The 12793-nt window shown below is 46.8% G+C and overlaps 1 protein-coding gene across 1 annotated transcript in view; it reads left to right on the top strand.

The window, feature by feature from the left end:
• The window catches only part of LOC143927239 (aldehyde dehydrogenase family 3 member B1-like), a 42560-nt gene that overhangs the window by 26664 nt on the left and 3103 nt on the right, over positions 1-12793 (top strand). Inside the window, exons 8-9 of the mRNA XM_077451239.1 lie at positions 7231-7397; positions 9899-9998. Coding sequence (XP_077307365.1) covers positions 7231-7397; positions 9899-9998 — 267 coding nt within the window. The remainder of the gene's footprint in view (positions 1-7230; positions 7398-9898; positions 9999-12793) is intronic.

Here is a 12793-nt window from a genome sequence, read left to right as displayed (position 1 = left end):
TGGGTTTCAGACTGCCTGAAACACGGACACATTATTCAGACTGGACTATGGCTTCCCAGCAGGGTTGCTGGCTGCAGTTGTCTAAGCTGAGAGTGACTGTTACATTCTTTCACGCTGCCCAAAGCCAGCACTAACACCCCCCCCCCCCCCAACACACACACAGAGGAGAGAGGGCTCGATCTGGCCCTCCCCCCCCCCCCCCACCCCCTACCCCTTCTGTGTCTGCCCACACTTCAATCCCCGGCGCTGTACTTCAGAAAAGCAAAGTGGGGGCTGGAAATTTGAAGTCCAGCAGCCTCAGATACATCTGGATGAGAGGTGCTGACTGCCAGAGTTCTCCTTATCATCAGAGTCTGCAGAGTCCCCCCCTACAGTGAAAAGGAACTCTACGAGTTCAGATGTAAAAGGGGAACTCTGCAGACTCTGATGTAAAGGGGGACTCTTGTTATTAACCACTTTCAGACCGGACCATTTTGCTGGTCAATGACCAGAGGTCTTTTTACAATTTGGCACTGCGCTGCTTTAACTGGTAATTGCGCGGTCATGCAATGTTGTACCCAAACAAAATTTGCGTCCTTTTTTTTTTTTTTTACACAAAGTTGTCACTAAATGATATATTGCTCACACATGCCATAGTTATATGTGGAATTGTAGCCCAAAATACATTCTGCTGCTTCTCCTGAGTACGGGGATACCACATGTGGTCGACTTTTTGGAAGCCTAGCCGCGTACGGGGCCCCGAAAACCAAGCACCGCCTTCAGGATTTCTAAGGGCATACATTTGTAATTTCACTCCTCACTACCTATCACAGTTTTGAAGGCCATAAAATGCCAAGATGGCACAAAACACCCACAAATGACCCCATTTTAGAAAGTAGACACCCCAAGCTATTTGCTGAGAGGCATGTTGAGTCCATGGAATATTTTATATTTTGCCACAAGTTGCGGGAAAATTACAAACTTTTTTTTTTTTTTTTTTTTTTCACAAAGTTGTCACTAAATGATATATTGCTCACACATGCTATGGGCATATGTGAAATGACACCCCAAAATAAATTCTGCTGCTTATCCTGAGTACGGGGATACCACATATGTGGGACTTTTTGGGAGCCTAGCCGCGTACGGGGCCCCGAAAACCAAGCACCGCCTTCAGGCTTTCTAAGGGCGTAAATTTTTGATTTCAGTCCTCACCACCTATTACAGTTTTGAAGGCCATAAAATGCCAAGATGGCACAAAACCCCCCCAAATGACCCCATTTTAGAAAGTAGACACCCCAAGCTATTTGCTGAGAGGCATGTTGAGTCCATGGAATATTTTATATTTTGCCACAAGTTGCGGGAATATTACAAACTTTTTTTTTTTTTTCACAAAGTTGTCACTAAATGATATATTGCTCACACATGCCATAGTTATATGTGGAATTGTAGCCCAAAATACATTCTGCTGCTTCTCCTGAGTACGGGGATACCACATGTGGTCGACTTTTTGGAAGCCTAGCCGCGTACGGGGCCCCGAAAACCAAGCACTGCCTTCAGGCTTTCTAAGGGCGTAAATTTTTGATTTCACTCCTCACCACCTATTACAGTTTTGAAGGCCATAAAATGCCAAGATGGCACAAAACCCCCCCAAATGACCCCATTTTGGAAAGTAGACACCCCAAGCTATTTGCTGAGAGGCATGTTGAGTCAATGGAATATTTTATATTTTGCCACAAGTTGCGGGAATATTACAAACTTTTTTTTTTTTTTCACAAAGTTGTCACTAAATGATATATTGCTCACACATGCCATGGGCATATGTGAAATGACACCCCAAAATAAATTCTGCTGCTTCTCCTGAGTACGGGGATACCACATGTGTGGGATTTTTTGGGAGCCTAGCTGCGTACGGGGCCCCGAAAACCAAGCACTGCCTTCAGGATTTCTAAGGGTGTAAATTTTTGATTTCACTCCTCACTACCTATTACAGTTTTGAAGGCCATAAAATGCCAAGATGGCACAAACCCCCCCCCCCCCCCCCCCCCTCCAAATGACCACATTTTGGAAAGTAGACACCCCTAAATTTAGGGGTACACTAGTGAGACTCACAGGTAAAAAAGCACCTAGGCTGTCAGCGACTGTATCAAAATGCTACAAAAAAAACTGTTAGCGATCGCAGGGATCAGGCCTGACTCTACGAACGCTGCAGTTATGTGTGTTGTGTTTTGTAAGTGACAGTGATCGATCGATACTGCACTGGGGTGGGCTGGGCTTGGCGGAGGGGCTAAACGCAGGTGCTAGCAGGTATCTGGGCTGATCCCGCTAACAATGCGTTTTGGGAAACCTAAACTGCTGGCGACGCTAATATAGATCTGATCAAATACTATATTACTAAGGGAGGTGTATGCTTTGCGCGTGGGTGTTAGCGGTACTGGCACTAACCTGACGCTGCCTGGGGCGACGCAGACCTTATCTGACCCTCAAACTTATATCACCCGCCGGGTGATCAGGGGGTTAAACCTTTATTAGGTAATAAATGGCGGGTGCCCTGAAACTATAAAAAAATAACTAACCAACCAGTGTCACCTGTAACAGTTATATGGTGATCACTGGTGAAAGGGTTAACTAGGGGGCAATCAGGGGGCTTTATGCGGTAGTATATGGGGGTCCCTGGCGCTATAAAAAGCTGCGGCGAACCTAAATACCTACCTGCCTAACTAGCGTCACCTGTGACACTAATACAGCGATCAGAAAAACGATCGCTTATTAGGCTGGGTTCATACTGGAGCGATGCGGAAACGCCACAAATCCGCGGCGGGTTCCCGCATCGCATGCCTCCCGGCGGCAGTTCACACTGCCCTATGCGAACTGCTGGGAGTGTCAGTGAAATGTTAATGACACCCCCAGATCAGTTTGCATATCGCAGTGCGATCTGCAAACTCGGACAGGAATCGGATCGCATGGTGTGAACACCCATGCGATCCGATTTTGCTGCGGACCAAAAAAAGGGTCCCGTGCGAGTTTGCGGCGGGTGCGATGCGAATTCAGCCATACTATCTGTATGGCTGAACTCGAATCGCACAGAGATCGGATGTGATTTGCACTGCAGTGCGGTGCGAATCACATCCGTTCTCATAAACCGCTGCAATGTGAACCCAGCCTTAGTGACACTGGCGACGGGGGGTGATCACGGGGTTAAACCTTTATTGGGGGGGTTAGGGGGGTACCCTAGAACTAAAGGGGGCGAACCCTAACTGCCCTAACAGTTATTACAATCACAAATGACACCAATGCCTGGCATGTTCTACTGTGTAGTGTCGTGTTGGTGCAACTCACCGATCCTCTCTCCTCGGTGCCGGAACGAAAAATACACGACACGGAGGAGAGATTACATCACTTCCTCTGCCTGTGTTTACATTACAGGAGAGGAAGTGATGTCATGCTGCACTTCCATTCGTCAGGAGCGATCGCGAGGGGGTGGCCATGAATGAATGGCCGCCCCCTCATCCCGGATCGCTCCTGCACGGAATCCGACCGCCGCTGGCACCGGGGGGGGGCCCCGATCGGGCCCCCCACCCGCGGGAAGGCAGGGGACGTACATGTACGCCCATATGCCTGCCCGTGCCATTCTGTCGACGTACATCGTCGTGCGGCGGTCAGCAACTGGTTAATTTCATATGATTAGAAATGTTATTTAATAACTATATATATATATATATATATATATATATATATATATATATATATATATATATATATAGTTTATAATATTAAAAAAAAATAATTGCTGTGCGCCGCTAAAGTGTTCGGGTTTGACTTGAAGAAAAGGTGGCAACCCTACCAGCGTCCCTAATGGATGGGCCGCCACTGTAGCTGAGCATTGCACACAAGAACTAGAAGACACTAGCCTAGGTGCAAACTTGAACTGACTTTACTGTAAATTCACACAGAATATAAACCACACTTGATCACATTATCCTAAACAATGCAAACTGTAAACAGTAATATCATTCGAACATCTAAGGAACAGCAAACATAAACAGTAATCTAATTAAACAGTAAGCTAATTAACAACTAGTCACCTAGACAAGCCTAGGTCATGGCTCCCAACTGTCCCTGATTTCGAGGGACTGTCCCTCATTTGCAGCAATGTCCCTCTGTCCCTCTTTCCTCCTCATTTGTCCCTCATTTTGGTCTGATCTATATAGTTGTATATAAAATTCACATTTTATCTTTCCAAAAAGTGTTTTCCAGTGCTAAACCTTTCATCCAAATTGCAGCATTTGTAAATTTAAAAATTTCAGGGCTGTCCAAATCTCATTAACCAGCTTTCTTTTCACATCCATCGTCTCATTAAGTTTCAAGTTGGCAAAGACCATCATGGCTTTCTTGACGGCTTCCATGTCTTGTCACCCTTCCCTTTATACCACTGGTACCACCTCCCTCACTCTGGGCCCATATCATGTCACCTTTGCCTTGGTCCCCTGTCCTGCCACCGTAGCACTAATAGGGTGTTTAAGTCCGGGGGCATAAGAGATCCGGCAATCTTGTGACCACAGTGCCCACATGATCAGGAGGTGGTCCTGCCAGTTCCCGATAATTGGTATGGACCAAGAGCTGTCCTTGACATCTCCATCTCTATGCTGTAGGCTAGAGAGAGAGATATATCACCGCTCCAGGTAGGTCAAGCGACAGTAGAAAACCTTCTCATCCATCTTGGAGGCCCAGGTGCTGGCAATGCATATAGCAATCAAAAACAGGAAGAAGCTCTGGACAGCCGCACTCAAAAAAAAAAAACGTTTTTTTGCCTTTTGTTTAAAAATTCTTGTGAACAAAAATACAAGCCACAGCAGGAACAGACAGGAGCTAACGCGTTTCACACTTCAATGTAGCGCTTAGTCAGAGCCATGACTAAGCACTACATTGAAGTGTGAAACACGTTGGCCAGCACTGACTTGCATCACTAATGGCCACTGATTTCTGGCACCTGTGGGCACTGATTGGTGACAATTGTTGGCACTGGTTGGCACTAATTGCTGGCAGTGGTGTGCAACCATTGCTGGCACTGGTGGGCACTTAATTGTAATCAGGGTGCTGATGATCAGTGCCCTGATTACATACCTAGCTGTCCCCTGTGAAGAGTTTCCGCTGATCGGCTCACCTCTCCTCACACACTGGCAGTGGGAGGAGAGGAGCGCCAATTACCATCATCTCCTTGTTTACATGTGACTGGCTGTGATTGGACACAGCCGATCACATGGTTAAAGAGCCTCAGTCGTGGCTCTTTACACAGATCGGGGGTCGTGCCGTGTCCTAGCAACACAATCCCAGTGCTGCGCGCAAGAGCAGTCGCTCTGGGAAGCCGTCGTTTGAGGGTGGGCGGGCAGCAAGTGGTTAAAATTGGAATGGCAGCAAGCTACACAAGATCTCTGTCTTCCCTTGTCACAGAACGACGGTCTGCCTTGTTTACATAGTCTGTTCTACCTGTCTCCCGAAGAAAATCGGTGGATCTCGGGGGACATCACATCCGCCGCACCCGCTGATTGGCTCCCGCCTGTGTAAGTTCACCTTACAGATATTTCTGTAAAGGTGAACTAACCCTTTTAAATAATATAAAGAAGCCTCCAGCAGATGGCAGCAGAGTATAATGAATGTAAGGCCAGTATAATCATTCCAAATAATATAAAAAGTCTCCAGCAGATGGCAGCACAGTATCATGAATGTGATACCAGTACTGTACAGTGATTCCAAATAATATAAAAAAATCTCCAGCAGATAGCAGCACAGTATCATGAATATGGTACCAGTACTGTATAGTGATTCCAAATAATATAAAAGGTCCCCAGCAGATGGCAGCACAGTATTATGAATGTGATACCAGTACTGTACAGTGATTTCAAATAATATAAAGAAGTGCCCAGCAGATGGCAGCAGAGTATAATGAATGTGATACCAGTATGATCATTCCAAATAATATAAAAAATCTCCAGCAGATGGCAGCACAGTATCATGAATGTGATACCAGTACTGTACATTGATTCCAAGTAATATAAAAGGTCTCCAGCAGATGGCAGCACAGCATCATGAATGTGATACCAGTACTGTACAGTGATTCCAAATAATATAAAGAAGTGCCCAGCAGATGGCAGAAAACTAAAATGATTGTAAGGCCAGTATGATCTTTCCAAATAATATAAAAAAAATCACCAGCAGATGGCAGCACAGCATCATGAATGTAATGCCAGTATAGTAATTCCAAGTAATCGAAAAAAGTCTCTAGCAAATGGCAGCAGAGTATAATGAATGTAATGCCCTGGTGTCCAACACTTGGACTGTGCTGGAACTGAAAGCGAGACTGTACTGTGGGCGGAGTTATGTCCGGTCTGGGAAGCGAGAGGGAGCAGCATAGGAGAGTGTGATGGATAAGTAATCAATGATGGGAAAGGATACAATCTGGAGGGGTTAATGGCCATTGCAATGCCTAGGGGTGATGGTCAGGACTGGGTTGAGTAGTGTTAACTTTCATTGCCTTGACCAACAATACAGGTATGGGAGGTTAACTTTCACTGACCACTGATACAGTAGGCGGGGGGGGGGGGGTTACATTTCGCAACCCGTGACCACCAAAGTGGGGTTGGGGGGGAGGGGGGTTCAATTTCATTCCAGCAACCACCGAAGTTAATAGTGCTGACACTAGTGGGCACTGTTACTGTATTCACTGACACAACCCACCACAGTGGTGTCCTACCTTGCCCCTTTACATGTCACCCCCACAGTTCTTGGCTCCCCTTCACACCCCCCCCCCCCTTCACATCCGTGTCGGGGTGGGGGGGGTGGGGGTCCCCACTCCTATCTTCTACACAGGTACACATCAGGGTGGAGAGCGGGAGGCACAGCAGCACTGGATGGAGGGCGGGAGCTGGAAGCGTTAACTTTTCATATTAACAAGCTGGTGATTGGTTGCCAAGACCGCTCTGCATCCAGTGCCGCTGTGAGAATGACAGAGGCGGAGGCTGGGGGGGAAGGAAATGGACCCTCCATGGTCCAGATGAGACGGGGACTCTGTCCGGATCTGGACCACGGCCTGCAATTCAGTGATGCCTGCCTTGGTGCCATTCTAGGAGGTCAGTGCTATGTAGTTGATGGTTTTACCTGAAGCCAGCCAGTTAGATGGAATAATGTATGTAGAGTCTGTGTAAGTGTGGAAAGGGCAGATATATGGAAAGACTTACCTAAAGCCTCTCATTTCAGCGCCCACCATTCTTTTGGACGTGGTGGAGTCAGATCCGGTGATGCAGGAAGAGATTTTTGGACCAATTCTTCCCATTCTCACAGTTTCCGGGTTAGAAGAAGCCCTTCAATTCATCAACAAGCGAGAAAAGCCTCTCGCTGCCTATGCGTTCTCCGCCAACTCGCAGGTCAGTGCATGTATGTGTGTCCCTATGTGTGTGTGCTCTATACAACTTAGTCCTCTGAGTACATTGTGCATGTTTTCAAATACATGTGTAGCTTAGGGTCCCTGGAGCCAGGGTAGTACCTGGACACTGGCCTGTCGTGTAACATACAGGAAGGGTTCAAGGCCTGGTCAGGGCCATCTTTAATATTGATTGGACCCTGGGCAAATGTTTCCTTGGTCCCTCCCGAATCCCCTGATCAACTATTTGAGGGCAGTGTGGGGCTCAAGGAGCTGCCCGCAACAATGACTGGGCCTGGGGCAGCTGCCCCTTTTGCCATGCGTTAAAGACAGCCCTGGGCCTGGTAAAGTAACTGGACATGGGCCATTTATATCACATACAGAAAGGTTCCCCAGACCCAGTGCAGCACACAACATGACATGGGTCCCTCGTACTGTATATCTGATTCCTTCCCTCCTCTGGTGCCACATTTGGCACCTTTCAGGGGGGGGGCAACAGGTACCTGCGCCCATTTCCAGGGGGATGTTTGGGGGATTTGTGGAGTCAAGTGCCGGAAGATGCTCCAGCACGGGGCTCCACTGCAGGCCTAGATTTTCAGACATTGGGATTTACTTGAAATCCTGGGATGGTCCCAGCGAATATGGGACGGTTGGGAGATATGACAATGGGCACCTGAACAGAGCCCTGTCATATTACATGCAGAAATGTTACTCCTGAATCCCATTGCAGTACCAAGACAACAAACCCATCATATTACTTACAGAAAGGGTCTCCAGACCACATCGCACTACCAAGTGACAAACCCATTAGATTATTACAGAAAGGGTCCCAGGACCCCAGTGCAGTATCTAGACACAAAGCCACTTGTTGCTTATATAACATACAAGAAGGATCCCTAGGCCCGGTGCATCAACTGGACATGGGCCCCTCATATAACATGCACAGCCCTTTGGTTTGTGGTAACCGATAGAGAGGGGGTCCCTGGCCCCTATTTCAGTACCTGAACAGAGACCCATCATATGAACCAAGCCTCTCATCTTACATACAGAAAGAATCTCTGGGCTGCAGTGCAGAACTAGAACACAGACCCATCATATGACTTGCAGAAAGGGTCCCTAGGGGGTTAGCACAAGGACATGGCCCCTCATATGAAATGGTCTTTGATACAATGTAGGGAAAGGGTCCCCGGATTCCAATTAAGTAGCTGGATAGAGACCTTAAGTGCTTCCATCATATACCACTTCCTCCTGTCTGAATATAGATATTAGATATTATAGCCGCAGTTTTACAACCAAGAACTAGGCAGGACTCGTTTGCCTGCAAAGCTGGAACTGTTTATTTGAACAAGAATACAGGCTTTTATACACTTGAGAAGGAGGTTCCCCCTCCAGATCATATTACCCTAACAATACAATAAAAGACCATGTATTTTTTCAACCTCACCTACTATGTAACTTTGTAACATTACCTACAGAAAAGGGTCTGTGGACCCTATTGTAATACATACACACAATTCCATCATCTTACTTACAGAAAGATTCTCCAGACCCCATTGCAGTACCTACCTACAAACCTATCCTTTTACTTACAGAAATGGTTTCTGGACCCCATTACAGTATTTAGACACAAACCCATCATATTACTCACAGAAAGGGTCTCCAGGCCACAATGCAGAATCTAAACACATGCCTCTCATATGGCATCCGAAAGTTTCTCTATGCCCCTATGCAGCAGCAGGATATGGGCCAATAATGTTTCAAATCTAAGATAAGCCTTCAAGCGGTTCTCCACACTAAAGTGGAAGTTCCGCTCATCTGATACCTCCCCCCCTCCGGTGCCACAATCGGCACCTTTCAGGGGGGAGGGGGTGCAGTTACCTGGATAATCCAGGTATCTGCACCCACTTCCGGGACAGATCCTTGCAGACCGCCCAACCCCCCCCCCCCGGTTGTGTTCTGGGAAACACACAGTTCACAGCGGGGACCAGCAGGGACACGCAGCGCGACTCGCGCATGCGCAGTAGGGAACCGGGCAGTGAAGCCGTAACGCTTCACTTCCCGATTCCCCGACAGAGGATGGCGGCGGGGGGCAGCAGAAAGATGAGCGATCGCTCGTCATCTGCCGCCGACATTGCTGGACCCTGGGACAGGTAAGTGTGATTTTATTAAAAGTCAGCAGCTGCAATATATGTAGCTGCTGACTTTTTTAATATTTTTTTTTAAAGGTGCAGAACCACTTTAAACATTTTGCAAGCTGATTGGTAAAGGGGATGAAGATAAATAGTGACATACTAGTTACCTGTAGTGTAATAAGGGGCATTTATATTGGACACAGAAAAATGTGCCCCTTCCTATGCAGAAGATTGCGGGTCACCTGCTAACAGCTGAATATGTGGGCGAGGAATTAAACTGCATGCACATATAATAAACTACAATAAATTACCCAGTACTTTACAGAATAAGGAACTAATAAAACTTTTTATTTATTTATTTTTTCTTGGGCAGATCATCAACCAGTTCCTGGACAGGACAAGCAGTGGTAGCTTCTGTGCTAACGACGGTATTGTGCAAACCACCATCATGACTTTGCCATTTGGAGGAGTTGGTGAGTATTATTATTATTATTATTATTATACAGGTTTTATATAGCGCCAACAGTTTGCTCAGCGCTTTACAACATGAGGGCAGACATTACAGTTACATTACAATTTGGTACAAGAGGAATCAGAGGGCCCTGCTCATTAGAGCTTACAATCTAAAAAGGAAGGGGCAATTGATACAAAAGGTAATAGCTGTGGGGGATGAGCTGATGGAGGAATTAAAACAGTGTTAGTTAGATGTAGGATAGGCTTCTTTAAAGAGAAGGGTTTTCAGGGATCGTCTAAAGATGGATAGATTAGGGGGAGTAGAAGATGACTTCAGCCTGTCCATCATTGGATTTCTTTGTTTTGAATTTGTGGGCAAATTTGTGGTCTTCTGATTTTCTGCAGTCCAGGTGTTTGACTGATAATTTGGGACTTGCCATAAAAGCAGAGAGGTGCAGCTCAGACATGTGACAATGCCGCAGTGAAATCCTCATCATTCTCTGTGTTTTTCGAATGGTCAGTCCTGTTTGCTCATTGGAGGTAATGAGGTCAATGTGTGTTTTGGCTAATGAGATCTCTTCAAGGATGATCTTCATTGCACTAAGTCTGTTCAAACTAAGAGGAAGCCATTTTACTACTGTCTGGGGCTCCATTACTCTGCTACTACTGTCTGGGGCTCCATTACTCTGCTACTACTGTCTGGGGCTCCATTACTCTGCTACTACTGTCTGGGGCTCCATTACTCTGCTACTACTGTCTGGGGCTCCATTACTCTGCTACTACTGTCTGGGGCTCCATTACTCTGCTACTACTGTCTGGGGCTCCATTACTCTGCTGCTACTACTGTCTGGGGCTTGCTACTATCTGGAGTTTTATTACTCCATTACTTCTATCTGGGTTGAGTTGAGTTACATCTTGATATAGCGCGGTCCTTTACCCAGCAAAGTCCCAACGCACTTACAAACACATACACATATATGTATACTAGGGCCATTTTATAGACAGGATCTGATTAAGCTACCAGCATGTCTTTGGAGTGTGGGAGGAAACCGAAGTACTCGGAGGAAACCCACACAGGCAAAAGGAGAGCATGCAAACTCAAGGCAGATGGTGTCGTGGTTGGGATTTGAACCAGAGACCCTATTGCTGCTAAGTGAGCATGCTAATGGGGCTCCATTACTACTATCTGAGGCTCCATTACTCCGTTACTACTATCTGGGGTTCCATTACTCCAACACTACTATCTGGGGCTCCATTACTACTATTTGGGGCTCCATTACTCCAACACTACTATCTGGGGCTCCATTACTACTATCTGGGGCTCCATTACTCCATTACTACTATCTGGGGTTCCATTACTACTATTTGGGGCTCCATTACTCCAACACTACTATCTGGGGCTCCATTACTACTATCTGGGGCTCCATTACTCCATTACTACTATCTGGGGTTCCATTACTACTATCTGGGGCTCCATTACTCCGTTACTTCTATCTGGGGCTCAATTACTCTATTACTACAATCTGGGGCTCCATTACTACTATCTGGGGCTCCATTTCTCCAACACTACTATCTGGGGCTCTATAACTACTATCTGGGGCTCAATTACTCCAACACTAGTATCTGGGGCTCCATTACTACTATCTGGGGCTCCATTACCCCAACACTACTATCTGGTGCTCCATTACTAATATCTGGTGCTCCCTTACTAATATCTGGTGTTCCATTACTACTATCTGAGGCTCCATTACTCTGTTACTACTATCTGGGGCTCTTAGACAAAAAAAAAAACTCTGTCAGACTTCAAAGGCAGATTGGACCACATTATTTGTACAAAAAGAAAAAAAACATGATTTATTGGTACATCAAGAATAAAACAAAAATAGATTTACACAAACAAACATACAAAATTGTGTTTAACCACTTCCTGACCAGCGCACGCAGATGTACGTCGGCAAAATGACACGCGCAGGAAAATGGGCATACCTGTACATCCCTTTAAATTTGCTGCTCTGCCATCGCGAGCACGCCGCCGGCGGCGCGTTCGCTTGCCGGTCAGGACCCCCATGAGTCCAGTCTTGGTTCCCGCGGACTCGATCGCCGCGGGGATACCCGCGATTGTTTCACGGGGCGGCTGAACTAGGAGATGCCGTTGTAAACAGCATCTCCCTGTTCTGCCTAGCAACAAGTGACGCTTATCCTGCCTGTGGCCAATTATGGCTTTCCTCGCTGAAGGCGCTGTGATTGGCCAAGCATGCGGGGTCACATGAGCCAGCAATGCACTGCGATGGCGTAGTGCATTGTGGGCCGTTCATGCCACACGAAGTTAGTGCGAACGGTCCACAAAGTTCTGAATTCGCCGAACAGATGAACGGCCGATGTTCGAGTCGAACATGCGTTACCGAGCTCATCCCTATTCACATTCTAGAAAAAAATTGGGCTGACTTTACTGTTTTCTCCTTTTTTAATTCAAGAAAAAAAAATGCCAATAAAATTGCGTTTGCAAGACCGCTGCGTAGGTGCCTGGGGTGCACTGCAGATGCCGATACCCCTACTGGATGATCTCCCTGCTAGAGCCAGCTGGGTTCTGTAACTTAATACAGCAACATAAGACACGTGTAAGATGGTGGGGTTTTAAGAAGGGGGGGAGGGGGGTAGAAGATGGGGACAGTGGAGGGGGGTGTTGCATGCAGAGGTCAGACCTGAAGAGGGGTGAGCACGAGATGTGGATGTGGAATGCAGAGGTAAGCAGCCGTGGAAGAAGGCTGAGCTCTGCACTCTGTGTGTAGCGCACCCTAAACTCTGTACAGGGGGT

The sequence above is a fragment of the Lithobates pipiens genome, unplaced genomic scaffold (assembly GCF_037356315.1).
Source record: "Lithobates pipiens isolate NorthernLeopardFrog02 unplaced genomic scaffold, aLitPip1_a1.2 Scaffold_23, whole genome shotgun sequence".
In the NCBI taxonomy this organism is placed as follows: domain Eukaryota; kingdom Metazoa; phylum Chordata; class Amphibia; order Anura; family Ranidae; genus Lithobates; species Lithobates pipiens.
The sequence above is the reverse complement of the archived record's forward strand: the minus strand, read 5'-3'. Positions and strand labels throughout refer to the sequence as shown.